The 27497-nt window shown below is 50.4% G+C and overlaps 1 protein-coding gene across 3 annotated transcripts in view; it reads left to right on the top strand.

The window, feature by feature from the left end:
- Positions 1-2900: 2900 nt before the first annotated feature.
- The window catches only part of RGS3 (regulator of G protein signaling 3), a 40895-nt gene continuing 16298 nt past the window's right edge, over positions 2901-27497 (top strand). The window contains exons 1-16 of one of the 3 annotated variants that reach the window (XM_063316265.1): positions 2901-3278; positions 6844-6894; positions 7309-7367; positions 9151-9245; positions 9481-9549; positions 9829-9889; positions 10733-10823; positions 11777-11850; positions 15287-15368; positions 16142-16247; positions 16453-16804; positions 17226-17265; positions 20040-20224; positions 21573-21656; positions 24729-24840; positions 25961-26004. In XM_063316265.1, the coding sequence (XP_063172335.1) occupies positions 3002-3278; positions 6844-6894; positions 7309-7367; positions 9151-9245; positions 9481-9549; positions 9829-9889; positions 10733-10823; positions 11777-11850; positions 15287-15368; positions 16142-16247; positions 16453-16804; positions 17226-17265; positions 20040-20224; positions 21573-21656; positions 24729-24840; positions 25961-26004 (1782 nt within the window). In that variant the 5' untranslated portion in view covers positions 2901-3001. Of the gene's footprint in view, positions 3279-6843; positions 6895-7308; positions 7368-9150; positions 9246-9480; positions 9550-9828; positions 9890-10732; positions 10824-11776; positions 11851-12316; positions 13177-15286; positions 15369-16141; positions 16248-16452; positions 16805-17225; positions 17266-20039; positions 20225-21572; positions 21657-24728; positions 24841-25960; positions 26005-27497 lie in introns of those variants that run through there. The other 2 variants (XM_063316267.1, XM_063316266.1) reach the window with 2 other exon arrangements.

Raw genomic sequence — 27497 nt, forward strand, 5'->3', positions numbered from 1 at the left:
GTTTGGTGGTCCTTGGGCATGAAGTTGTCATGAGCCCCCCTCCTTCCCTCCCTCTTTTCCTTTGTAGCCCCAGCTTACTGGCTTGCTTCTCCTGGGCCCGGTCCTCAAAGAAAGGAGGGAGAATATTTTGGGGAATATGTGATTCTCTTCCTTCATTGGGTGTTATTCTGCAGTGTAAACCACCCATAAGATACTGGAAGGAGCAAAATAATTCCAGTGTGCTCATTCAAGAGATACAAGATCTAATAAGATCCAATGCAGGATTTGGAGAAAGATGTTACATGTCTCAGGATTGCACACTTTTCTCTATGTGCTATAGCAATTTGAGAAAATAATTATCTGGAACTATGGATTCCCGCTGTTGCATTTGATTGATGGTGCTGGGCTACACGCTGTCTTGGGGTATCTGCTGAGAAAATCAGGAGTTCTGCGTGTAGGTGGCTTATCTCTCGCCCCAGGGAGGAAAAGGGTGATCCTACTTCAGACCAGCCATGGTATAGGAAGAGAGCGTGGTGCTTCAGTGCGTCTGACTCTTAACCCTGAGAGGCTGGGTTTATTCACATTTAGTCATAGAAAGCCATACAATTTTTGCATCTAATATTCTAGAGCAATGAGGTTGTTTTCAGACCCTTGATGCTGCTTTCTCTGTGGCTTTTGAATATGAAAAGTGTTTCTTTTTCTTCGGTAAAACTATGCCAGAATGGGGCTTCACAACACATCTAGCTTTCTGTTCTTTGTCTCCAATTCTGCAGGCTGGTTGTTCAAGTTAGCTGGAAGGGAGAGCTTTTCCAGCAACTTGCCAAAGGTGGCAATGGCCACAGTCTTAATGGATTTTGAAAGGGATAAGAATGATTATGTCTGAAGTCCCTTGGTGTTCAGAGGCCACATCTGGATGTCGCTTACTGACTTCGGAGGCAGCAGCAGGAGAGGATGGTTGCATCCATGCTGGGCCTGCATGCTTCCTGGGCGTGCCTGGCTACCTGTTGCCAGGTGGATGACGCTGGGCCGGGTGGGCTTTTGTTGATCCATCCCTGCTCTTTTACTCTTTCTTCCAAGCAGTCACTGAAGCTGAAGGAAGCCCAGTTGCAGGAGAATGTGGGAGGAGCCGGGTGACAGGTAGCCCTTGCCAGGTGGATTGGTGGCAGTGGAAAATAGTGCCAACTTTTAAAAGATCTCCAGACACAGCCCCATTGGCAGCGGGCACTGGGAAGTAGATGGTTCCACCCTTAGTTTGGCACATGAACGCAACTGTAGTTGGGTGTACTAAAAGGCAGTAAGGGAGGCATCTTCCTTTCCGGGGAAAATAGGACTTGAAAAACACTACCCTGCCACCAAATCTTTTCAGAGGATGAGGGACAGTTACTCATTACATTGGAGCAGGAATGTTTGCAAGCTAACAGTTCCAACTCTGCAACTGATTAACTTCAGTAGAGCAAGAGGAGGGCTTAGTTCTGTATTCTTTTGAACTTAAGAAAGTTACGCCTTTCCTTCTTCCTAAGTGTGGGTCAAAAAGTGCTTCCCTCTCACTTTGTTCATTTAATACTTTGATTTATATAGCCACCCATCTCAAATACATGACTCTGAGCAGCTTAAAGCAGTTAAAAACAATATGAAACAAAATGTGTTTTTAAAAAAATTGTGTTAATCGGCCCAGTCCGTTGCTATAGTCACACTTCTTGCCACGTGTGAGGAATTGCTGCACCCTGGACTGGTCTTTGGAATACAGGGTCAGGCCAGCCTCGGTTTTCCAGTCTGAACCGAACTTCAAAACTGCTTTGACATTTTTGCCTGGGCCAGGAGGGATTTTGATTAACCATTTCAAAAAATGGTATTCAGAGAAACACAGATTCTCAGTCTAGTAGTTCATGGCACTTTTTATTTTATTGTTTATTTCCTGCATTTATATACCACCAAATTATAAAAACCTCAAGTGATTCACAAAAGCAGTCCTATAGCTTAATAAAACATCTTCAAAGTATAATAAATATAGGACAAAATCAAATTACAGAGGAGCGTATGAAGCACTAGGCCTTAGTTTCCGAAAGCCTGTTGGGGCCACCTGGACCTCATGGGGCCCCTTCCCAGAGGGTTGGGGTGGCCAAGGAAGGTCTCTTCTTCCGGCCCCGCCCTGCCCGTCCCTTCCCAGGCTGAGGAAACAAACAGGCCAGCCAGGGCCTTTTCGGAGGGGGCTGTCCTGGAGACCCCTTCATGGCGTCCTGAGGCGGCTTCTCTGACCGTTGATCCTTTGACCCTCTTCATGCCAATGCGGAGCACAAGCTCTCGAAGCTCAGCAGGGGAGGGCCTCATCCTGTTCATCGGAGGACCTCAGAGAGGGAGAGAGCGGCTCTTGGGAGCACAGCTGTTCTCTGCTTTGCAAGGGCAGGCCTGTTCCCCTCCAAGAGGAGAAGGGGATGAGCGGCCACCCTCTGCTGCTCTGGGGAGATGAGGGTGAATGGAACTGCAGGGCTCCAGACTAGCCCTGAGGATGGGGAATTGAGTGGTGTCAAGATTTAGGAGGATCTTGCAAGCTGTAACAGTGGCAGCTAATGTAAGCACTTTTCCTCAAGAAAATTAGGACATTTTCTAAGTTATTCTCCTACAGAGGAAGAACTAGACATAAAAACAATTACTCTGGAGGGATACCTCTAGTAGTTACTAAGATGCGAAGCACTGATTTCATTTTAATAACAGTTCTATTGGTTATGGGTGGTACTTTTCATGTAGTATCTTGACCAATGGACCATCTGTAAACTTTCCTGGGGAATTAGGGTTGCCCATTCCCTGGTCTCCTACAGGGTTCTTGTTTCCTGAATTTACACTCTGCTTTTCAGTGCTAATGCAGTATGCACATAGTGGTTTTCAGCAGTTCAGAAAATCAATGATCTGATATAACATAAGAACCAGCAAGCATAAAGGAAGTAGATTTAAAAGAGTTAAAGCACAGGACTGAGTGTGCACAGTGCTAGACGAGCGTCTCTTTGGGACCCTGAAGGAAACTAATATGGGCTGGAGTGACAGGTTCACTGTCTCACTTGACCCCGCTCTGAAATACAGTGAGGGCTGTAGACTTGATAGGCATCCATCCACCTCCAGCGAGCACACTTCTCCAGGCTTCCTTTTTGTGGCAGGAATGGAGTTCAGGGTCAGTGCCAAGGGACGTGTACCAGGACGATTTCTGAATGGAGGCATCTCCCAAGTATGGACTCCTCCGAAGATGCCGCCGGCGTTCTTCCTAAAGCGACGGAGGAAGATCAGCCAGACCTGTGTTAAAGGCAGGGGTAAGTATATGTGAAGGATGGTGAGGAAGGGGCTGGCGGGCTGCTACATGGAGGCAGGCCTGGGAGCACCGCTCTTAGCAGAAGACTGGGAGGTGGCTCTGTAAGCACCCAGCCAGTCTCTGGATGCAAAGCAAAACAGTGTTTCCATTTCCAGGGTGCCCGTTCTCCCTCCCGCCTGGGTGCAACTAACCCACTATTTAACAGGTTGTTACAATCTGCCGAACAATAAAACTAAGGAAAATGGAAGAACGGCACCCTGTAATAGTACTCGTGGTGACACTGGCGAAGAGGCATTTGGGGGAAAAGAAATGTGGTTAGGGTGCGGATGCTGTGTCTCAAACGTGAGAGAGAAAACTGCACTGCAGGGCAGATAGGGTCAGTGCCAGGAACCCTCCTGGGAAAGGCATTCTTGCTATAGAGAAGGCCCTTTCCCGGTGGCCATAGGTAGAGGGCAGGACACTGGCACGGTGTGGGGAGGGTATGATAGGGAATGTTCCTGGTAGGAGCATTGCCATTTGAAAAAAAATTCTGGCGGAGTTTTCGTAAGGGGAACAGCTTTTCTTCCTAGAAAGTAAGCGAGCTTACCTGCAGATAAATGCCACGCAGCTCATTAGGGCTTCCCTTCCCAATAAAATGTAATGTTAGAGATATTTCAGTGGGATACTAAATGATAGATATGTATGGACTTGAGTCCTTCATGGGAGGGATTGCCTGTAATGAGAGGGTGCCTGTTGGCCTTCAGGGTTTGTTTATATGTCGGATAAAATGCATAATAGATCATCTGATCTCTTGAAATGGTCAGGATGGTGCATGTTGGTCAAGTCCTCTGGCTAAGACCATGGAGGCAGTGCTAGCTTAGAAGGAAAAATAATCAGATGTCAATTCCTCTGAGTCAAACTGAGCTTATGCATGTTCTGAATTACTTGCTTTAGCAAACAAGCTTTAAGTAGGATTATGTGCTACACCTACGCTTGCTTCTACTGTATTCTGCACTGCATCAGGACAAATGTCCATATGTGGCAGCAAGGCAGACAAGGAAAGATTTGTGGAAGGGCACAACGCTCCCCAGCCTGGAGGGAAAGCCGACATTCAGCACTGCTGAGAGAAAATAATGACGGTAGTCATTCAGGGAACGCCGTTGGAGGCAATGATGCATGTTGGGTGTGAAGCCGAGGGCTTGATTGCTGTTGCAGTCGGGTGCAGATGAACTTTCAAATCCACCAATGGGCTTCCAGCGCCTTTTGTCCTGTTCAAACGGTGGCGGTTAGAAGGCAAGGCCAGCTGCCTGGGAGAAAAATTGTTTTTGGAAGCTCCTCCGTTGGGCCGCTGGAAAAACAGGCCTGTGCTCTTCTCAGCTGAGGAGCTGAGGGAACCATGGAGCTCAGGCATTTCCCCCGAGTCTCTCTCTGTGCCAAGTCAGCTAACCGTGTGCAGTTTCCTTTCTGTCTGGCAACGTTTGGTGAGTCTTCCACGGGGTGGCGGGGGACAGGAGGGGGGAGGCAGCGGGTGCAGCGAGGCTGATGCAGAGCCAGCTTCTGTGTGACTCAGCCCCTGCTTCAGGCCCGGGGTCAGGACTGGGCAGTCTTGCAAGAGGGGAAGAAAGCAGTCTTTTCAATCACTAGACATTTTGCACAAGTAGCAGCTGGCCACAGTCCTTCTCCCGCTCTATCCCTTGCGGCGCAGACGTAGGATTCTTCACATCTTCTTCATGGGCAGCAGAGCCACAGGCAGTCACGGCTTCCGATATGGGGTGGAGGGCTGTGGTGACAGTGTACGGTTTGTGGAGTTTCTTGATTGGGGACAGGAACCTGAGCATTTCCTTGCTGGAGATGCTTCCCTGGTTGAATGAAAGCTGCCATTTGCTGTTCCTGGCTTGAAAGAAAGGCAACTCTTGATGGCGTTGCACTGATTTCCAAGTGGAGGAATATGAGCTGGAATGTGACAGGACAGTGGCCACTGGATGAGATGCTTTTGAAAACGGTTAAGAAAGTCTCTCTGAGGAAGAGAGAATGTTTAGTGGCTGTTGCCTAGGGAGTAAAGGCAGCCACTGGGCTCATTTCCAGGGAGGTCTTGTCTTGCCACCTGTGAGGGTCCCTGTGGAAGGAGCTGCTGGGTTGGGTGGATCTGGATCTCTGCCATTTCTTTGGCCTTCTGTCTTGCAATTTTAGTAAGTTTTATTAAAGCTTAAAACGTTGCATACTGCAGCCACACTCAAAACATAAGAATATGGTTTTAAAAAATAGCACAATATAAGTAAAACGCTGTAGTCCTCTTTAACTGCCCTTGAAGAGTATCTGGAAGCTTCAGCTGGTGCAGAATGTGGCTGCGCGGCCAGTTACGTGAGCCCCTAGGATGGCAGAGCTGCATTGGCTGCTGGTCTGCTTCCAGGTGCAATACAAGGTGCTGGTTTTAACTCATAAAGCCCAACAAGGCACAGGACCAGGCTATTTGAGGGACCGCCACTTCCTGATCACATCTACCTGTCAGTGAGATGGGCAGCCATATAAATTTAATAAACAAACAAACAAACTTTGCTATCAAATACCAAAGAAGGTCTACAACGTATCTGCAAAAATAATAACATTACGAAGGCTATTTCTATTGCTGCTAAAACTTCCAGAAAACTGAAATTGAGAGATTTTTTAAAACTCAGGCTTTAAGTATGCTTTATTGTCTGTCAATACAGGTAGTCCTCTGGTTGTGATGGCAATTGGGACCGGGACTGCTGTCACTAAGCGATGCAGTCATTAAGCACAACGTTATGTGACTGCATCGCTTAGCAACAACAATCCTGGCAGTCCCGGTTGCTGTCATAACCCCAAGATGCGTGGGTCGTTAAACGGGAAGTGGTGGGAGTCCCAGGTAAAGAGTGTGGGGGTGCTGCGGGGGTGCTGCGGGGGTTAGGGGAAGAGGCTGATGCAGGCTGCATGTGAGTTGCGGGAGGCCAGGGGAGGGCTTGGGAGGCCTGGCATGGCAGGGCACAAGCGCAGGAAGGCCGGGGGATAGATGGTGTGGCAGGGTGTGAGCACAGGAAGGCTGTAGGGTGGACGGCTTGGCACGAGCATAGGAAGTCTGGGAGATGGACAGCATGGTGCAGCGTGAGTGCAGGAAGGCTGGGGGTGGACAGCACAGCACAAGCGTAGGAAGGTCAAAGGGACTTACCAAGCAACTTGTGACCTTCCCTGCCAGCTTCCCCATTGATTTTGCTTCTGGGAAGCTGGCTGAACAAGTGGTTGCTAAGCGAGGACTACCTGTATTTGTAAGCTGCTTAGAGCCACAAGTTGGCGTGAGCAACATAATACATGCTAAAGTAAATAAATGTAAGGAGATTGTCGTGCATGTGTGGGGAAGTGAAAGAAAAGGAATATCCTTAGGATTCTGATAGGAGCCAGATAAAAAGCCTTTTGCCACCAGATGTGGCATCTTGTGGCTCATCTCTCTATTAAATGGAGTTCCCATTTCACAGATGGAGGAGGGAAGCTACTTAGGCTGTGCCAAAGTGGGTCGCAAAGCCAAATCATTTGCCACTAGTCAACTTTGCAATTGCTTTCCTTGTCTGCTCTAGGACAGCTGAAGATCTCCATCCATATGCAAGGCAGAAACCTTAAACTTTATGGTAAGTACATGAATTTGGGAACAAATAAATTTGAGGAAAAGCCAATTGTTTGTCAGAATCCATATCATATCAGGATTCTGTGGTGCACTATATTTGTATGCTAAGGTTAGGGATTTTGGGAAGTGCAGTGGAATACGTTAAGCGCCTGGCTCTTGCCCAAGCGCGCTTCAAACTAACTGGGCAGCGAGAGCTGCATTCCAAAGGGGAAGTGTGTGGCGTCAGCGGAGTCCTGCGAATACTGGGAACTGAGCAAGTGAGACAGGCAGAAAGTGGTAATGTGGCAGTGTGTGTAGCAGCCAGTATAACCAAGTCAGCTTTGGAGGAGGCCTTTCCTTTTGCTTTCAGTAATGTTACCATTTTCTCCATTCCTGTTAAAATGCAGTTTCTTCTTCTTTTCTTTCTCCACCTGCTCAGTCATGGAAGCCAAAGGCCTAATGGGAAAGGAGAATCGGATTTGTGACTCCTTTGTCAAGGTACGCCCACTGTCATCTAGAGGAATGCCTGTGCTGGGGGTTACTTGGTGGTGGTCTGACATCATTAAGGGGAGCAGGCATGAAGTCTTCTCATCCTCTTTCCCCTCTGAGCTCAGGACCGCCATTAAATCTTCTAAACTGCTGACTACACTGTCTGTAGAACTGATTTTTTTTTCAGTGTCTATAAAGTATATACACTGTGTATATAAAGAAATGAAACTCTTTCGTCTATATGCCCACAGCGATTTGAGACCTGAGGGAGACCAAGAGTGCTGAGCAGGTCTGGGTTGAAGTGATCCGTACTGGCCCTTAGTGTTAGCCGGGAAGTGCACAGTAGCCTGCAGTTAAGACAGCTGAGGCCATTGCCAGCTGTTTCCTCATGATCTGGAATAGCACATTGATTCTCCAGAAGCTGCAGTGTGCGCTGTAGCCCTGCCCTGAGAGGTGCACCAGAAGCGGCTCTTTCTGATTATAAGTAGTCCTTGCTTAACGAAGCAGGGACGCGGTGGCGCTGCGGGTTAAACCGCTGAGCTGTCGATCGGAAGGTCGGCGGTTCGAAACCGCGCGGCGGGGTGAGCTCCCGTTGCTCGTCCCAGCTCCTGCACACCAAGCAGTTCGAAAACATGCAAATGTGAGTAGATTAATTGGTACCGCTTCGGCGGGAAGGTAACGGCGTTCCGTGAGTCATGCTGGCCACATGACCCGGAAGTGTCCTATGGACAACGCCGGCTCCAAGGCTTTGAAACGGAGATGAGCACCGCCCCCTAGAGTCGGACACGACTGGACTTTACGTCAAGGGAAACCTTTACCTTTACTGCTTAACGAAAGTAATTGGGACCAGAATTTCTGTCACTAAGTGATGTGGTCGTGAAGCGTGATGTCATGTGACCGCATTGCTTAGTGATGGCAGCCCCGTTGCCATTGTTAAGCGAGGATCTTGGGTTGTTAAGCATGGATTTCCCTAACCCTAACCCTAACCCTAACCCAACACCCAAAGTCAGTGGGGAAGCCGGCAGGAAGTTGCAAGTCCCAGGTGGCTCACAGGTAGATGGTTGCTGCCAGATGAGGAAGGGTGCGTGGGCGGCTGCGTGCGTGAGCCCTTTTGGGTCCGGAGGTGGCTGCTGCTGGGTGGGGGAGGTTGCACAGGCAGCCAGCGAGGTGCGGTGTGAGTGTGATGGGGCCAGGGGTGGCTGCTGCTAGTTGGGGGAGACTTACTGGAGTGACCTGTGACCTTCCCGGATGGCTTCCCCATTTACTTTGGTTATGGGAAGCTAGCAGGGAAGGTCACAAATGACAATCACATAACCATGGGGTGCTGCAACCATTGTAAGTGCGAGCCAGTTGCCAAGCACCCAGATAGTGATCACGTGACCATGGGGTTGGTGCAATGGCCAGAACTTCAAGGACTGGTCGTAAGTACCGCTTGTTCAGTGCCGTCACCACTTCGAGTGGGCGTGGAATGAGTGGTCACTAAGCGAGGCTACCTGTAATGTTCTTCTGTTGTTGCCTGGACTTTCTGTCTCTCGGCTTGTTAACCTGTTTTCCTCCAGCTTTGGGAAATGTGGGAATGGAGCCCAGTTTGTTCCCTGGTCTTCTTTCCCTTGTCCACCCAAATTAATGCAGAATTTGAAACGGCCCCATGAGTATTATGTTGGAGGCTTCTTCCTTTCGCACTTGAATCCACATGATTTCCCCTCTTGTTTAAAAGCTGCAGCTTTGCTGGTTGGTTGGTGTTCTGTCCAACAGAGGATTGACAGCATGTTTGTTCCCCCTCCTAACCAAGGTGTCCATTGTGCCAGATACATCTCGGAAGTGCAGGCAAAAGACCAAGATGGTTCTGGGCAGTAAAAACCCTATCTTCCATGAGCACTTTATGTTGTGAGTATGGGGTGGGTTGCCAGCTTCTGCCTCCCCACATCCCACAGCTTTTGGCCCGAGGCATTGAACTCGCTGGTGTGTCTCCCAGGGCAAGGCTGTCTAGGGCAGGAAGTCTCAGGGTTTCTGCCAGCTGCAAGAGAGTGTGAGAGAGGCTGGGCAGGGCCCTCAATTACCAGAGTACGGCCTTGGTGACTTCCAGGAGCTGAGGGCCGCTTTCCCTCTGCTGATATTCCAGCTCTTTGCAGGAGGAAGATGAGCAAAAGCGTCTCCTGGTCACAGTCTGGAACCAACCAAAGGATTCCAGGTAAAGGTGGCACCCTGAGGCGACAACGCGGTGAGCCTCGTGTGCAGCACTCCAGCATGGCTTCCGAGACATTGCTTGGCTGGGGCTGGGTCACCTTTGTAGGGTGAGGGTCAGGGAGGTGAGAGACTTTCCCAAGGATGAGAGGGCAGAGCAGGCAGCAGCAAGATGGAGGGAAGAGGCGCTGCGGCTTCGCGATGGAAGAGCCGCTCGTGCTGGCAACTACCATTTGTATCCCTGCTTTCCGCACTCTCTCTTACTTTCTTACTGTTTCCTGCCCAGGCAGAGCAGGCTCATTGGCTGCATGAGCTTTGGCGTGAAGACCCTGCTGGGTCCAGACAAGGTATGGACGTGCCTTGGGTTGGGAGTGATGTGGCCCAGCTGCAAGGGCTGCCCTGTGGCAAAAGGAATGGCTGGGGAGCAGCCCAAAGAGACTGGTAGCTGAACCAAGAATGGCGATCCTGACTACTGCCTGCAGGGACTTGGAACTCGATCTTCTTCAGGAGACAGCGCTCCATCGGCCAGAAATGCTCAGTGGAGACTTATTTTCCAGAGTGCTTCATATTTATAATGTTAGGGGGGTCTTGATAGCAATCCTGCATATTATATTCCCCATTTGATGGGTGAGAACTGGGAGGGGACTTGTCTAAGGCCTGCATACCTTCCTAGCAGGGGCTGGGTTCAAATTACGTTTAATTGCAACGTCCGAAGATGACATTCCTGTTAGTAAAATGAAGTCAGTGGCTTAAAACATCAACTTGTAAAATGCCATCACATTTTAGAATACTGTATTCCCCTCTAAAATTCTTAAAGCTAACACCAATCTTAACTGAGATAACTTTTAAAAAAGCTTCTAGAGAGAGATCTTCAGGTAAGCAAATTTGTTTGAGGGACTCTCATTTTCTTTCTTTTCATTCACAGTATAATTACTGTATAATTTGGAGAAAATGAGGTTGGTAGACAAACACTGCCCTCTGCTGTCTGTTTTGAAAGCAAGGCCTATAAAATGTGTAGCAAGGTGTGTAGCAAAACATGTAGATTTTTGGTTCTCAGGCTAGAACTCTCAAGTTTCTATGCAGGCACATCATCTTTCATGGGGATGTTTTAGTAGCACATTGACAGCAAAAAGGAGGGAATGTGCAAATACTGCAGTGGTTGTCTTTCTTCTTTCCTGTTGTAACTTCAGAAGATTTGTGGCTGGTATTACTTACTGGGAGAAGATCTGGGCAGGACAAAGCACCTGAAGGTGGGCGCCCGGCGGCTACAGCAAGGCCAAGGTGGGTCTGTCCCGGAGGGAGGATTTTGAGGGCTCCCTCTTTCTCGGAGAGAGACGTTCTCAGGCTTTGGCCCACCTTGTGCTGAGCCAGTCCCTTCAGTCAGGTCAAGGCAGGGTCGCCGGGATAGAGGCAAAGGCTTCCTGCTGGGTGAGGAATTTAAGCCTCCCCTGGAAGGCAGCCAGCCAGCCTTACGTGGGGTGGAATCTTTTTGGGACCAAAAGCACAGATGCCCCCGCCTCCCCATCAGGAAGCTCAGGGACAATGATGTGTCTAAGACTGGGAGCCTCCGGAACCGTTGACTTACAGCATTGCCACTGGTGCTGCTGCACACAGAGAAAGGGGGCCGTCCTTTCTGTCCAGCTGATACCAGCTCATGTTCCTGTGTGGGCCTGTGCAAGTTTTAAGGACATGCTGTGCTGCATTGCCCAGTTTGTCATGAGGTTAGAGGAAAGAGACCTTGTACTGGTGGCACCAACAACCCGAAATGTTGCCTTGTTCTGTTGGCCTTTTCTCTGTTTCAAGATGGAAATCAGAAGACTTGGGGAAAAAAACAGCAAAATGTTACTGTAAACTGCATGGGGATCAACAGTTGCATGAAACGTAAATCCACTGATTTTAATAGTATAACCATTTTAGTATTGTTGTTTAATCCTTTTCAGTAGTTTTGCTTCATTCTTCTGGCTTCTATCATGTGGGATGCTTTTAGATTTGTAAGCTGTTACCAGTTGTATGGTCAGTGGGCGGCAGCAGGACTAAGAAGGCTGGAGTGTACCCATCCCTGTTGGGGGGCAGGACACAATGGGCCACCTGCTGCCAAAGGCCAGAAGGACCTGTCCACCCTCCCTTCCTTCCTTCCTTCCTTCCTTCCTCCCTTCCTTCCTTCCTCCCTTCCTTCCTTCCTTCCTTCCTTCCTTCCTTCCTTCTCCTTCCCTTCCCTTTCTCTTTTTCACCAGACCTGATGCTGGCCAAGCCAGCTGCGTTACTGAGGGAGCAGCAGCAGCAAGAGGAGGACATGCGGCAGGTCAAGGTGTGTGTGCGCCAGCCGGGGGGGCAGAGCGGAGCTGGGCGCCTTCTAGCCCGTGGGCACCAGGCCCTTTCTTTAGCTGAATGAAAGAGTGTGCCGGGAAGGCATTGCCGTTCATCATCCAGGAGGGCTGGGGAAGGAAGGGATCGGACGGGAAGGAGGCCCATTCTCTGGGACGAGGCACTAGAAGGGGTGGAGCTGCCCAGCTGGACACACTGGTGGTAAGGTCAGAGGGAACGAATGCGCAGCCTCTGCTTGACAAGCGGTCGGAGGAGAGCACAGTTCATGACCAATGACCAAGAGAGTCCCTTCCTGTGAGATGGGTGGCTATATACATTTGATATATAAATAAATAAAATATATAAGAGAGGTCTGTTGGTCATCCCGCTCCTGCGGAATAAGACACCTCCCCCCCCCGCGCTTTTCCTTTGGTTGGTTGGGGTGCCCAGGGTTAGGTTGGAATGGAGAACTGGAAGCTCTAGACTGTTCTCGTGTCACCACCTGTCCCAATTTTGTAGAAAAGCCCCCCCTCCCCCATACACACTCTGCCTTCAATCGGCCTGCATAACAATGGCAGGCTGGGGAGCTTTAATTCCCAGATTAAAGGAAGGCAGCCTAGTGAAGGTCTTCCCTGCGACTAAGCAGCCGTGGAAAGGAGGAGAGAAACTTCTCTTTCCCTCTCTGCACCTCTGAGGAAAGAAAGGAGTCGGCTCCTCAGTTGCACTGATGGGATCAGGGTGTCGAGTAGGCCTTCACATTTTTACTATGTGAGGTGCTCGAGAGGCCGAAGGGGGGTTGTGTGAAACTGTGCGCCTTCATTATTTGCTGCCCTCTTCCTTCCTCATGAGTGCGAAGGTGCCCCCCTTTCCTAGTGGAAGAGGCAGGGCTGGGAAAGGTCTGCTGGTGCCTTCTCCGGGCGCTTGTCTGTGGCGGGGCAGGACGAGGACTGCCTCCCAAACGAGCTGGCAGGAACTCGACTCTGAACTCTCCCGCCTTCCTTCTCCCTCCAGCTTCTCAGGAAACCTCCAGGCTTATCGCAAAGCTGCACATGGCTGCAGCAGCCTGGGAGGCGGGGGGAGGCTTCCTGCCATTCTTCTGCAGGCTTCTGAGTTCCCAGGGCAGCCCCGCTGGGCCGCAGAGGCTGGCTTCTGGCTGCCCGCTGCTGCTGCTGCCAGGAGGCCAGGGAGTCTCTCCTCCCCACGCTCGCTCACTCGCCAGGGAGAGCGGGAATCTTTGTGCCTTTATGGGCTAGCTGCGAGCCCCGAGGCTTCGGACATGAGCCATTTCAGCGGACCGTGCAGAGCATGTTCGGAGCGGCGCTACCGGCAGGTCGGTTGCGGCTGGGCGTGAGGCTCCCTTCTCTTGTGCACCTGGCTCTGCAGATGGGGCGGGGAGGTCTGCTGAGGGTGCCGCATGGTCTGTGAGAGGCGGCCTGAGCTCCCGGAGGGAAGCCAGTGAGATCTGACTTCCCTTGGACCAGCGGCCGGCCTGGCTTTCCAGCCAGGAGGGTCTCCACATGGTTGCAGGGTGGAGAGGTTGGGAAGAGCAGCCCCCCTGGGGTTCTGAAGGAGAAGTCCTGCCTTGGAGGGCAGTCTGTGACCGAGTGTTCAGGCAGACCAATGGGCCAGGCAGCCCCCTCTGGCTGGGGTGGGTTTGCAGCGGCTACACAGGGGCTTGTGGAGACCTGCAAACGGACTGGTGTATCGGTGCCTCTGACGACTCTGGACCAGCTCCCGTCCTGGGCCTCGTCCCCAAAGCTCCTGGGAGGCGTCCCTCCTCTCTTGGTCCCCAGTGGAAGCAGGCAGGTCTCTCGCCACCCACCGAGCTCAAGGGCACCCTTGGCTGCTGCCACTTTCCCGGAGGTGCCCCTTCCCTCGTTCCATTATTTTCTCAAGGGCTGGTCTTAAGGACAAGGTTTCTGGGGATGTCCCCCTGCTAAGCGTGGCCTGACGGATTGTTTTCTGAATAGTATAGATGCTCTCAGGGGATGGGTAGTGCTCTGCACATGGGTGTGGGCAGGCTTGGGCAGCCTTAGGCAGGGGCTGATCCTCTTGGCCTCCTGACAACTTACGGTTTTTGATGGTGTGCCGGTCGAACAAGGGTTTATTGGAAGGAAGAGTTGCTACCATTTATGCAGAATTTCTACTGTTTCCTGTTTCCGTGGTCTTGGGGTGAGGGGCATTCAAGCCATTGGCTTTTCGAGGGCTAAAGAAAGCGCCTGCCCACTTATTGCAGACAGCGCATCCTCCTGAGCTCTGGGTCTAAAGCATTCAGTGTACAATACAATCCTGTACACGTCTAAATAAAATCTGTTGTGTTCCATGGGGTTGGCAGTGGGATTGCAACATTCATCCAGCTACAAGCTTCCAGTTGTACAGAGTTCACTGGAGGTATTTACACAGGTTAATATCCTTTTAATATGTGCATTAAGTGAAAATGAGTAACTTGAATCTGTCATGCTTCTATCCTACCTGTGGTTGGTCCACAGAAGCTGCAGGTAGGAAAGTGGGAGGAGCCCTACTTGTCTCTGATGGCGGCTCCTTTGGATGGTCGCTTCCTTAGGAGAGACCTTCCTGGAAGCACTGTGCAGATCCTCCTCCAGACTGCCTTTCTTGGAAACCGGAAGGGCAGTTCTTTCCCTTTTGCTGGCCAAACAGGAAGCTCAGTGGATATCTCTGGGATTGGGAGGATTTCACATGGAATATCATCCTGAGTTTGTTCTGTGTGAAAATAAAAACGCCTCATTGGTTTGATGGAGAGCCACACAGCATTTCTTCTGTTTCTTTTGGCAGCCTGAGTAAACTCTATGATTTACATCCCTTTTTCTAATAGAAGATAGCTAGTTACCAACAAAATATGAGTCTAATTCATAAACGCTTGATAATTTTATGTTTAATAATGTTTTTTGCCAGTTTGCCTAGAATGGGTAAAGGTGTCTAGGATCTAATTATTTCTTTGTCCAGCAGATTCTTTTTTGCTGTTATCTTCCCTGCCCACCATAGGAAGAATGTCAGCTAACCACATCAAGTGTTCTTTGAAGGTCCTTTATTGTGTCAATGCAACTTTTGTCTTAGAGTTGAGGTTAGGGTTAGGGTTTTGCCTTAGACTTTATAGGATTGATTTAATACCGAGGCTCATTGTCCATATTCAACCCGTAGAAAATCACCGGTTATGCAAAATAGTTGTTGAATGTGTTGACCACTTCTGACTGGAGCCCATTGTTTGGCCCAGAGGAGGCCTTCTGCACACGTGCAAGCTTGGTTCAGTGGAAGTATTGTGGTCTGGCCATGGTTGCACCTCCCTTGGTGGAGTCTGGAACATCCATGGGGTTACTTACTGGACCCTTTTCCCCTTACCCTTGCTGGTGCTTAGTTAGCAGTTTTGATAGCTCATATGTTTTGATTCTTTAAAAATGGGTAAATCTGCTTTTTGGTTTCAGATTACAATCCCACGTGGGAAGCATGGGTTTGGCTTTACCATCTGCTGTGACTCCCCTGTCCGGGTCCAAGCTGTTGATTCTGGTAAGGATAGGTTGATGTAGTTGGCAAAGGAGACCAGTTGCTTCCTTCCGCTTTCATTCCTCTCAATTCCTGGCAGGTGCCCTCTAGTAAAGGGACTTGTGGTTTTTTTTGCTTTTGTTCCATTCTGTTTGTGATACTGCTCCACTCCAGCTGGTTCTGAGTGCTCACAAAGTAAAAAGCAACACAAAACCACCAAACAGATAAGAATGCAATGAAAATTAATTCATAAAGAATTACAGAATAGTTACAAGATGGTAATCCAGACATCACAAAGATCTGAAATGGGGGGTTCCATCCACCTTACCCCAAGGTCTGGGGGGACAGCCAGATTTTCAAGGTCCTCTGGAATGCCATCAGGGTAGAAGCCATCCGGATCTCAAGGGTGACCTGGTTCCAGAGGGTCAGCACCATGACAGAAGGCTCACTTCCTGGGTCCTGAAAGATGACCCCATTTGATCGAGGGGACCTGGAGCACAACCACTCTTGTCCGATTGTACCAGCCAGGCAGAAACCAGGAGAGAGAGGTCATCCCTCAAATGACTGGGCCTATGCCATGCCTGTAAGCTATATCAATTTTTAAGCTGCGTTATGTGGAAACTGTGGCAAAACATTGCCCTTAATGGAAAAGATCTCTCCGAGGAGATGCAGGTCCAAAACTGCTGCGTAACAGGGCAGTGGGCGATTGCTGCTCAAGAATGACAGGTCTCCTGTTCCATGTCTTCTAATCCTGCAGGAGATTGGCCATGATGGTTAGCCCCTCTCCCTTCTTTCAGGTGGCCCGGCAGAGAAGGCTGGCTTGCGGCAACTGGACACAGTCCTTCGGCTCAATCAGCAGTCTGTGGAAGACTGGAAATGTGTGGAACTGGCCCATGAGATTCGGTGACTACCAACTGTGTGTGGGAGAGGGACGGCAGGGATGCAGTGCCCCTGAGTCTGCTGGGTGGTGGGGTTGGGGTTAGGCTCCGGTTTGTTTTATATGGCTGTCTGTGCACTCCCCCATGTAAATGGCTTTGGGTAGTTAATTCAGAAAAGAATGGGGATAGCAACCTCAACTGATCTGTGATAACACCGTCCTCGCTTCTAGGAACTGTCCCCAGGAGATCATCCTGCTAGTTTGGCGCATCGCCCCACAGGCCAAACCCAGCCTACGAGGGGTCATCCGCCGTCCCTCTTGCAAATCATCGTATGATTCGCAGTGCTCCCCCACCGGGCGGGAGAAGAGCAGCACAGGGCGATCACGGCCCCCTGAGCATCGGCAGAGCTGCCACGTGTTGTATGATGGGAATGAGGGTTTCACGCTTGATGGCTGGGAGCGATACACCGAGCTCGGGAAGGCTCCCCGGCAGCACACCATGCCTCCGTCTTCCCGGCCTCCTTCCTCCGGTGGAGCAGACAAGAACTACATTATCCTGACCCCACTTAACCCAGGAGGCCAGGTATGGGCATTCTGAAAGTGGGGACCTGATTGCTGGTTGGCCCCAGCAGTTTCTGCACTGCTGAAAGGGATCTCTCACTTGCTGGCACCTTCAGAAAAGAGAATAGTTGGAATTCAGCTGACTAAGAGCCATGTTTATCCTTTTGACTGCCCGGCATATATCAAAATGAGAGCCCCATCGAAGGAAGAGTTTAGCAAGTGATTAAAAGTGTTTCTGGAAAGTCTCAGTTGAGACTTCAGGCGACTGAACGTTCTCCAGTGTGATCGTGGGCAGAAAACCAGATGGGGTGGGGGGCAAAAATCCAGCTAAATCATCGCCCTGGCCTGCTAGGTGTCGAAGGCCATCGTTCTGTTTCATAACCCTGATGAAAGCAAAAGACAGGAGAGGGGATGAACGTGGCCCTGTGCTTTGTGTCTTTCAGCTTCTGAGGCAAGTCTACCAGGAGAACAAAGCTCCCGAAGGTAAGTGGCTTCTTGATGTTTGTCCCTTCATGGACAGGCCAGAGGGAGGCAGAAGGGGTTGGGGGAAGCATAAGAAGTTTGCTTTGTGTATCTCTGTTATTACTGGTGTACTGTGCTGTAAATATTGAACAGTGTTTTGTACAGAAAGCATGAACCTTGCAAGATAATTGCAGCTTGTTTGTTTTTGTATGATTAATGGGTTATGTTTTTATCCCATCTTTCTTTTAAAACATTGACAGTAGCATACATGGCTATCTTTCCCCATTTGTTTCTGATAACCACCTGGTGAGGCAGCCTAGGATGAGAGCGGGAGCGAGAGTACTGAGTCACCTAGTGAACTGCATGGCTGAATGGGAATTTGAACCAGAAGAGGAGGTCTACTCCCAGGCAGGCTGAACGCACCTGGTGCTCTGTTATCAGGGAGGGGCCAGTCCGGGGACATCAGAGACTCCCTTGGAGAGGCAGGCCAGCAAGAGGGCATCTGTGATGAAGGCTGACACAGATTAGTTGAGTGTGCCTAAATGTTTAAGGCTGAATTATGGGCTCTGAGTTGGGCACGTCCGGTTTGGATTTGGCCTTGTAGTTTACCCTGACTGTGGCCTTTGAGCCCTGGCGGCAGCAGCGGCAGCAGCAAGGAGGAAGCGTCACAGGAACAGTTTGTCAGCACTGGTCTGCGTTCCTGCGAGAACAGTGGTCAGAAGGGCCTTTGACCACTTGGAAGTGCGGAGAGCTGTCTTGCCACTGGTCAGGGAGCCTCTGGGTCCCAGCCACTGCCACCTCCGTAGCAGAAACAGCAAGCAGCGCTTGTTCCGAGGTGTTATTCCTCCAGGGGCAAGAGAGCTCTTCCTGACAACTTCATGCAGTAGGCCAGCCCTGTTGACTTTGGAGCCTTCTTATCTGTTTCCCCAGCCGTGTTTTCAGTGTGGGAGAGAAATGCCCTGGGTGTCTGCTCCAGTTCCAAGGCAGAATGCTTGCCCGCTCTCCTGGCATGTTCCAGCGCCTTGACTTGAATTTTCTGTGCAGCTAGGCTGGTGGAGAAGCTGAATGCTTTCATGGGGAAAATGCAGCTTCGGTCCTGCACAGTTATTCAGTTGTCTTTCTAAAAAGGATTTTTTGCTTCTCTTAACGTCCATTTTTAAATTTCTTTATTATTTATATCCCGCCTCTTCCCCCTTTCATGCCTATGAACCAGATAAGGCTGAGAGAGAGTAGTGACCTCTCCAAGGGCAATTTCTGGTTCAGGGATGAATATGGATTGGAAAGTGGTTCTTGTTTTAACCTTTTCCCACCATGCTGGCTTTCAGTAAGCCTTCATATACTGGAGTCCTTCAGCCGAGGAAGGTCATGTATTGCCCTGGGCGGCTTAAGTACCAGATATCAGGCAGACCAAAGCCAAAGTTGGTGGACGTCAGTGCAAACAGCTGCTGATGCCAGGTTGGCCCTTTCTGTTGCAGTTCCTTGAGACAAAAAGGGGGACTCTTTCATGAGTTAGTGCCACATGGAGAGCCATAGGATGCAGCCTTTGACCTCAGCTGTCATAATCCCGTTCTTGTCTATACCAGCAGATCGACTGAAGGGGAGGAGGTAGATATACAACATTATTCTAGAAGAGCTTGAACTAAAATCAAACTATAAATCTGCCTAGTCTGATGCTCTCAGGATGGATTGGCATGGTACCTTGTGTGTTCCTAGTAGGTGAGAGTCCTGGAAGTTGCCAGTGATCTTTGGCAGGTAAAACAGGCATTCTCTCCCAGTCCTCTGTTCGGACAATAGGGTGCCAGTGTCTTACAACCAAGCCAGCCCACAGGCTCCGTAGCTCAGTGTTGTCCAGTCTCTCGGGGTTTAGCTTCTCCTGGTGTGGCCAGTGGTGGCCCAGAGGAATGGCAACCTTATCAGCCCCTGTTGTTCCCACCTTGCTACTGAAAGAAGGGAAGGGACAAAAGCGATGTTGTTTGCACTCTCATCCTGTCACAACAAGCCTGGAAACAGCGAGCAGTGGAAACAGGGCCAGCCAAGCAGTGTTGTTTTGCAAAGATGTCTGTGTAGGGAATTTGCCATAATGACTAGCCAACCATCAGCAGGATTGACTCAACGTTTCCATTAGGCTCCACTTCCTATACTGTAGACTCTTGGAAAACTCTTCCGCTGCAGCCGTGGAAAGAGGTGAATAAACAAACACCTCCTTGATAAATATGCATAAAGTTATTTATTTATTAAATGTATTATATCACCGTCTATTTTGCAAATTTTCTGCATGCTTGCTAATGCAGCCCAAGTGCTCTAATTTTGTGCCCCACTAGCTTATGGGGTAGCCAATTCGAGGGGCTGTTGCTGCTTTGCCCTGGTTGCTTTGGTGCTCCTTGAGAACCTTTGCCTGAGGTAAACACCCTCCTGTGACAGGCAGACCTCTGGGTAAAGAGGCACAGGACGGTCGTGTGGGTGCCATTTCTCCCCTCCATCTTAAGACCGCTGCGATGAGCAGAGTGCCATCCTGACCCTTAATTTCTTCTCAAGAGTTTTTTCTTCCTTTAATATCCAACCTGAAGAAGAATGCTGATGACTCTGTGACGCCAGGGCCAAGCCGAACTGATACGGGCTGGACCTTCTGGTGCCTTTTACTCGATAAAATGCCACAAAGGGTATTGTGTTGTCTGCTGAACTGGTAATTCTGGTTGCATTTGGGTGTCCTAACGAGACTGGACTTTACACAGACCTTTGGTAGGCTTAAGAATAGAGTCCAGCAGCATCCTTCCCCCTTTGCTTCTCACATCCAGGCAATGTGTGCAAAGGAGAATCTCATGGCAAGAAATCCCGGCTCATGAAGACGGTGCAGACCATAAAAGGCCAGGGAAGCAGCCCCCGGAGCTGCCCTCTGTCAGGGCCCCGCATCCCGTACTCCAGTTACGGCACATATGTGACGCTCGCTCCCAAAGTGCTGGTCTTCCCCATCTTTGTGCAGGTGAGTCTCAGAAGGGCCCACGCCTGGGCAGACGCTTTTTCCCTGAACTGTGTGCTTTCCCTGGCCTACCCATCATCAGTCAGTGTTTGGATCCTGTCAACCATCCAGATGTGTGATTCAGAGTCCGGGTTGCATACCAAACCTGGTGGCCTGTGCCCGCTGGATGCAGACTGCCACCTCCCCTCCAGCTGCAAGGAGCTTTCGGGAAGCCCTGGGTGCCAGGGTGGTGGCACTTCGGGTCATTGGAAAGAGGGTGCAGGAAGCATTATCACGGAGGAGGGGCTGGGCAGGGCAGGGCAAGCAACAGGTCATCCAGGCACCTGTCTTTCCTCTCATGGCCCCCCGTGTGCCCCAGGAGACTCCCTGCAAGGCTGTGAAGGTGGGATCCTTTCCCCGGTGGCTGATTTTTAAATTGTCTTCATTCCCCAACGTGAGCCCTTATGAGAACTTTGTGGTCAAGTGGCCTGTATGTGCTGCAAAAAAAACAGTGAATAGACCTCGCCATGGCACAGCCTCCAGCAGCTGGTCATCAGCGGCATTTGGATTCTGGAAGTACCATGTAATTGCCAGGTTAATGCCAGTTGATTGGGGCCCTTTGCCAGAGCAGCAGACTTTGGGCAGGGGGTAGAAGCAGCCAGGGAGAGCAAGGTGAGGATCAAGCCCCGAAGAGGAGTGCTGCGGCAGGAGGTAGCTGGAAAGTTCAATGGGAGGATGCAAAGGCGGGGCAATGGGTCTTGCCCCTGGGGGTGGGAGCTGCTCCTCAGAAGCCCTGCTTGTCCAGAAGCGCTCAGGGAAGGGGCCGGGCTCACGTGCTGTTCCAGCCCTTGCCAGCTTGGTTTAGTTTAGCAACGTTGAGCGGCTTCCGCCTCCTCTGCCTCAGGTTGGGCACTTGGGCTGGCCCCAGTGGAGCTGTGGCACCGGGAAGGCAGGCTGTGTCAGGGCCGCCGGGCAGAGAGAGTTCCCATGTCTTGGGGGGAGGTGCTGGGGGGCAGGAAGACGCCTGCACGCAAATCCCTTGCCTCCCTCCTCCTGCGCCTGCCACCTTGCCACATTTTCTGCTCAGCCACATGCCAGGACTGGTTTAAACTGCTCAGTCTCAGTCTGTGCTGAAGAGCAAAAGGATGATGATCGCCTCTCCAAAGAGTGAGTCCTCCTCATAGCTATGGCGTGACCCTGCTGGCGTTCCCTCTTGTTTTGCCTCTGATTTCCTGGACTCTGGACTCTCCGCTGGTCATCAGGGGCTTGTGGCTGTCAAGCAGGGAATTGATGGTGCCCTCCAGAGAGTTTTCTCGCCCTCAGCCAGAGTCTCTGAGCCATGCCTCTGGGCCTGTGTCTCTCCCTCCCTCAGCCGCTGGACCTCTGCAGCCCAGCCCGGACCCTGATCCTGTCAGAAGAGCTGCTTCTCCATGAGGCGCGGAACAAACCGACCGAGGTAAGTGTCTGGGCGCATCCCAGGGAAGGGCAGGTGGTAGGAGCCACCCCCTGGCCGGGAGGAAGGAGAGCCCCACGCCACCAAGGGCCACAGGGCGCCCCCTGCCCAGCATTCCAGATCGCTAGGGGCGCACGGGTGACCTACTGGGGCATGCACAGTCACTATGTTGAGATTGGGGGCAACAATAGAGGTCATTTAAATAATTTATCCAAATAATTTACTTAATTTATAAATAAGTATTCATTTAAATAGATACAGAAAGGGGGCCGTCTCCCTTCTGCGCCACGCCCAGCTTCTCTGGAAAAGCAGATTCGTTAGGGGCATTTCTTGGCCGCGGAGACCGGATTTAGGGCCTACCCCTCTAACTGCGCGAGGGGCCTGGCCCAGGGACGGACAGTGCTTGGGAACAGCACCGCCCCTTCTGCAGAAGACATCCCAGTTCTTCTCCGGTGCTGTGCAGGCCTGGCCTTCCTTTGGAAGTACTGTTTCCTCTTTCTCAAATGGCTTGTTTGGGGCAGTTGTTTTCTGGAGCTGTTCTGCAAGTTCAGGGGCTCCCACTCAACATTTTCCTTCTGAACCCCACACGTCCACCAGTAAGTAGTCGCATGGTAAACCCTCCTCATATCTATAGAGCTTGCAGTTTTAACCCTTTGCTTTTGAACAGACATGCATTGCTGCACGGAGGGATGATTTCTGCTACTGGCTGATGGATGAGATGTCTTGTTTTGAATGTGCAGTTTCCATTTTGAGTTGCTAGTGATTAGTAAGATGAGATGCTGTTCATATTGCCTCATGCACGTTGTTGTGGGAAGATATGCATTGACTCAGTTGGGACTCCCTTCTCAGTGGACATGCATCAGACTGCACTGCAAGCGTGTCTTGATCTGAAGGCAGCTGTTTTTTTCCAAGCTGCACATGACCTTTGGAGGCATGAATGAATGAGGATCTGTTGGTTTACCTTGCCCATTTTGCCTTAAGGCTGCTGACTGCTGCCTCAGTTGGTAGCCAGCCCGTAGAACCTAGCATGCCTTTTTCTTGGAGAGATGATCCAAATATGCACCACCTGCAGATGTGATCAGTTCCAGAAGAGGCTGTACTGCAACAGGTTTCAGGCCATCAAATAGATCCTAAGGCCTGGGGTGAGGGAACGCGTCCCAAGGAGGTCCTGTGACAGGTACTCTTTTGCCACCTGAATTAAACAATGTGGCTTGGGGTCTGGAATAGCAGAATTCCTTCTTTAGAGCTCTCCTCATTTGTAAGAGCCTGTCTGGACACTTTTCCCCTTTCACCTCCACTAACCGCTCCTTGTTATTTCTTGGTTGGTATTTCCGAAACAAAAATGGTGGATCTTTTGCTGTTACTGTAATTCCTGAATTTGGCTGGGATATGTCTGGCAAGTTCCAAGTTTGTCAAGTGTGGTGGTCTTCAACTGATTTTGGTGGCATTGTATGTTGTAGAGAAGCTGCTTCCAGAGTTTTGCTCAGAATTGTGATAACACAGTATTTTTTTCACTAAGAAAGGAAGAGAAGGGAAAGGGGCAGTTGGGTGTGCAGCGTGCAGTATCCTGCCAGAAATGCCCATTCCCTGAATCATATGCTAGTTTCAATCACATCCTGTCTAGACTTGATTTTTGTTCCCACAGTCATAATCTTCCAAACTCTGGGAGACCCGGGAAGTTTTTGGAACTGTGTTGCAAGAGGAGTTTTAGGCCGAGATGCAAAAGGATAGCGCTAGAGGCTCTCTGCAGGTGGATGCAAGTACCTGTCAGGGCGCAGCAGCACGAGGACAAAGCTGAAGAGAGCTGAGATTTGACTGCTGCATATCCAGAAACAGACGTGAACAGAGCACCAGAATCCCTTGCTGGGGCTTTCCCCCCAGCTAAGAAGCATCTCCTTGAAACCCACAATCAGGGCAGCCCTTCCCCCTTTTTTTGTCCGCAGCGCCTGCGGCCCAGGGATGGTCTTCAAACATGCAGTTCCATTACTAACTCTGCAGCTAATAGCAGCGAGCAAATAGCACCCGCAGCAAAACACTTAAGCGTGCCATTATCCTGGCTAGTGTTCCAGCCAACCTGCCTCATGTTGCTCCACAGCTCCCCATTAAATTATCTCTCTCCCTAGTCTTCTATTCCATTGCCCCCCAGAGGGCAGCACTGCATGCCACTGTCTACTCAGTTGGCACTGGGTTGTTCAGGGATTTTTCTTCTTCTGCAAACCTCAGAGCTTCCTGGATGGGCTGGTAACCTTCCTCTTATCCGTGGGTGGCCAGATAAGCAGCGACACTTGGAGAACTTAGTTTGCTACATTATTGAGTCAACTCTGGCTGGCCTTTGGGGCCCTAACATTTAGGGTGGTGATAAGAGATGCCTTTAGTTTGGATCCTTAGAGGTTTTTGCTTTCTTACAACCTGCCCTAAAAAGTGTTCTGTAAATCTCTTAATCAGATTCTGCCAGAGTTTCCAAAGATTGCAATGATTTACAGTAGGTCTTAAAGTTTTGTTTTCTTTCTTTTTTAATAAAGCTTTTCAAGAATAACTTTGTGTAACTCTGACGTAGGTAACAGATGCCTTAAGGATTTCAACTCCTGTCAGGCTGACTCAGAAAGAACAGGGTAGTGACACCTCAAGGGCACCTGAAATGGTTTTCAGCTCCCAGAGCTCCCCAGCGGCAGGGCCTCCATTGATTCTGAGTGTTGAAGTTCACGTATCTGGAACTGGCCATGCTTGGAAACGGTGGTGTAGGCAGAACAAAGGCTCGCACCCTGTGTCAGGGAAACATCTTGGCACGGGATCTGGGGCAGACAAAAACAATCCGACTTGGTTATGGAACCTGCAGGCACAGCACTTAATGTTAACCTTTAACTGAACAAGCCGTAGGAGGGAATTAGCCTGGTTCCTGAACCAAGAGGGGCAGGTTGGATAACTGGCGTCTGGTTGCAAATTAGCCTGGGTGAACTCTTGCTGTACTAAACCAAAGGCAACAGACTTTGAGACTGACATCCAGAGTTCTTAGTTTGCTTCACAGTGCAGTTCTTGAGCCCTGTGAGACTCTTTTCTTCCTCCTGCCTTGTCCAGGTGACCCTCTTTGTCTATTCAGACTTACTGCTGTTCACCCAGGAAGATGAGCCCGGACGATGTAATGTCTTTCGCAACCCCCTTTACCTGCGGGATGTTCGGCTGCAAGAAGGTGAGTCCAGACACCTATGAATGAATTACCCCCTTCTGTGATGGGCTGGCCCACCGTCTGGGCCCAAGGGGTGCCTCCTGGAAGCCCGTCCTCGGGCTGTCAGGAAGCGATAGGCCCCCATCGCTGGCAGCTGGTTCTGAAGGCCTGTGCTCAGGGAAGCCCCATTAGGGTCTGCATTCACTGCTTGCAGCACGCTGTCCCTTCGTCCAGGGAGCTGAAGGCCAACAGGGCTTTTTCTTCTGTTCTCCACTCCATCGCATTGGGTCCATACTCCTGAGGGACTTGCACCTGAAGGATGGAAAGCTGTGGTGGCATAAAGCCGCGGGGCCCTGACCAAGGAGGGACCTTCCCTCCTCTCTGAATCTAGCAGTCCCCCTTTAAAGAGAGCCCTTTAAGTGGCACTGGCACACTATCTGGTGACGATTTTCAGAGGTTTATTGCCTGTTGAGTGAAGAGAGAGCATGAGGGACAGGAAAATAGTCTGCCTCCCCACTTCACGCCATTCCCTGTGGCTCTGCCTTGGGTATCGTTTTTCTAGACTAGATGCATAAAATGCTTAAGGGCCCAGATGCTGCCTGGCAGCCAGAATCCCTGCCTGCCTTCCTGCCTTTCCTCAAAGATGGTCAGGCTCAACAGTAATTTTGGCATCTTTTATTAATTCGTCTCGCAATAAGAGCCCAGCAGCTGCTGTCACCAAGAGTGTCTCCTTGGCCTGCGGAATTAGTGAGTCTTAGCAGCACTGGCCAGGAGGAGTGGGACAGGAGACCTTTCTGTTTCAGACCATCTGGCCCACATGAGAATCTGTTGTCAAGTAGTCATATGTTTTATCAGGAGATCCACAGAGGAGTGTTTCCATCCAAAACCTAGTCCTAGGTCCTTCTCCAGCCAGCAAGAGCAGAGAACACTGGGCTGGATGTCTCCTTGGACCGGCTAATTGGTAGGGCAGCTTTTGGTGCTCCTGTCTGGAGCTTCTTAAGTTCAGTAATATCTCATTTACCTGCTTCTCCTTTTCCATGAAAATAACAAAAGTGTATTGAGCACTTGGCCCCCCAATTTTTTTTTCAGTTGTTGAAGTCAGGAAAAGTTAAATGACCCCTTTAATGACCTATTTTTCTTGCAGATTCCTCCGAGGATCTGAAATTCTGCATCCTTTATCTGGCAGAGGTGAGTGTCACTGACAAATTAGCTTCCAGACACAATTCCAGATATTTATGACTTACTGCATCCTTCAGCTTCCTCCTGTAGCTGGTGGTTGAGGGCAGGAGAAATATGACTAGAAACTGCTCAACCAGGAGGGTCACGTGGGGGCAGCAGACTGAATTCCACCTGGTAGAAAGCCTCTCAGAATATCACAGAAGAAAGCTGAATCTGAGCAGTGGAGTTTTTTAAACCTCTGACTTGCCCATGTTAGTTCCAGACCAGCCCTTTCTTTACAGGCTGCGTGTTGGGTTTCGACGTTTTACCTGATGTGGGGGGAGATGTCCGTCCTCGCCCATGGAGAAGGCTCTCCTTGCGAAGCATCCTCTCCCACTTTGCTAGCAGTCGATTTGCAGAGTGTTGCTCCTGGCCAGCCTAATTGAATTGATGCAAGCCGTTAATTCCATTATCCGTGGCATGGGCGGAGGGTTCAGGGACGGGCTTTGGGATTGCTTTCGATGGAGAGTACTCGGGATCTTTCCTTCATCCTCTTGGGGACATTCTGCAATAACCGCTGTATTTTCTGTACCTACAGCTTTGTCAGGGCTGTGTGTAGGCCATATAACCCTGAATCCATTTCTTGTAAATCACCCCTTTTAATTGCTCCAAGCTAAGAAGGTGCAGATGCTAGAGGCCACTAATAACACACGTGTGTCTTTTGCGTAGGAGGGTGTGCAGCGCCTGTTTTCTCAATCATGGTCCTTTCGGAGGAGAATGCACCCCTCGCTCAGGGATGCTGCTCTTCAGAGGGTCCAGCTGAGATAGAAGGGGATCCATACTCGGAATTCTGCCCTGAATGACAGCCATCAGCTTCTGGTGGGGCAAAGGGGACACCCTATTTTCCCCAGGAAGAAGCAGAAGGATTGAGTAGCAGTGTCCCAAGCTGACTTTATACCCTCCATTTCTGCTTACAAAAAGAACAAACTAAAATGTCCCATCCGACATCACCCTGGGCCTGGTGCTCTCGGCTGAGCTCTCTCTGCGTCATGGTTAACCCGCCCCCTTGCCACTGGAGAGCGATGGAACCTAGAGAAATAAGGGAACGATGGGCCTGCTGATGATGGGTCCTTTCCTTGCTAAAGCATGGATGTGGGGAACCCCATCAGGACATTGGTGGGGAGGTGGCTGCAAGGGTGAGGGTCTTAGTGCCTTCCCCCTTTGCAGAGGCATCATTTGGTTTGGGGCACTGAGCTTCTTTTAAAATAACATGCGTGGATGCTGTGGAAGGACAAGCTGAAGTTGGGGAAGGAGGACGCTGACTCTGCAGGTTGGCAGAAACAAACAATGTGTAAACCGTCCAGCAGAGCTGAATAAAACGTATGCTTCGCTGACGTCTCTCTCCCTGCAGCTCCTTTCCTGTTCGCCTCAGAGGTCAACCCAGGCAGGCTCTTGTGCTGGGGTTTTTGCACATCCACTTCCAGAACCCCTTTCCCACGGTCTTGGTTCAAGAATAGGTGCAT

This window comes from Candoia aspera, chromosome 16, assembly GCF_035149785.1.
Source record: "Candoia aspera isolate rCanAsp1 chromosome 16, rCanAsp1.hap2, whole genome shotgun sequence".
NCBI lineage: Eukaryota > Metazoa > Chordata > Lepidosauria > Squamata > Boidae > Candoia > Candoia aspera.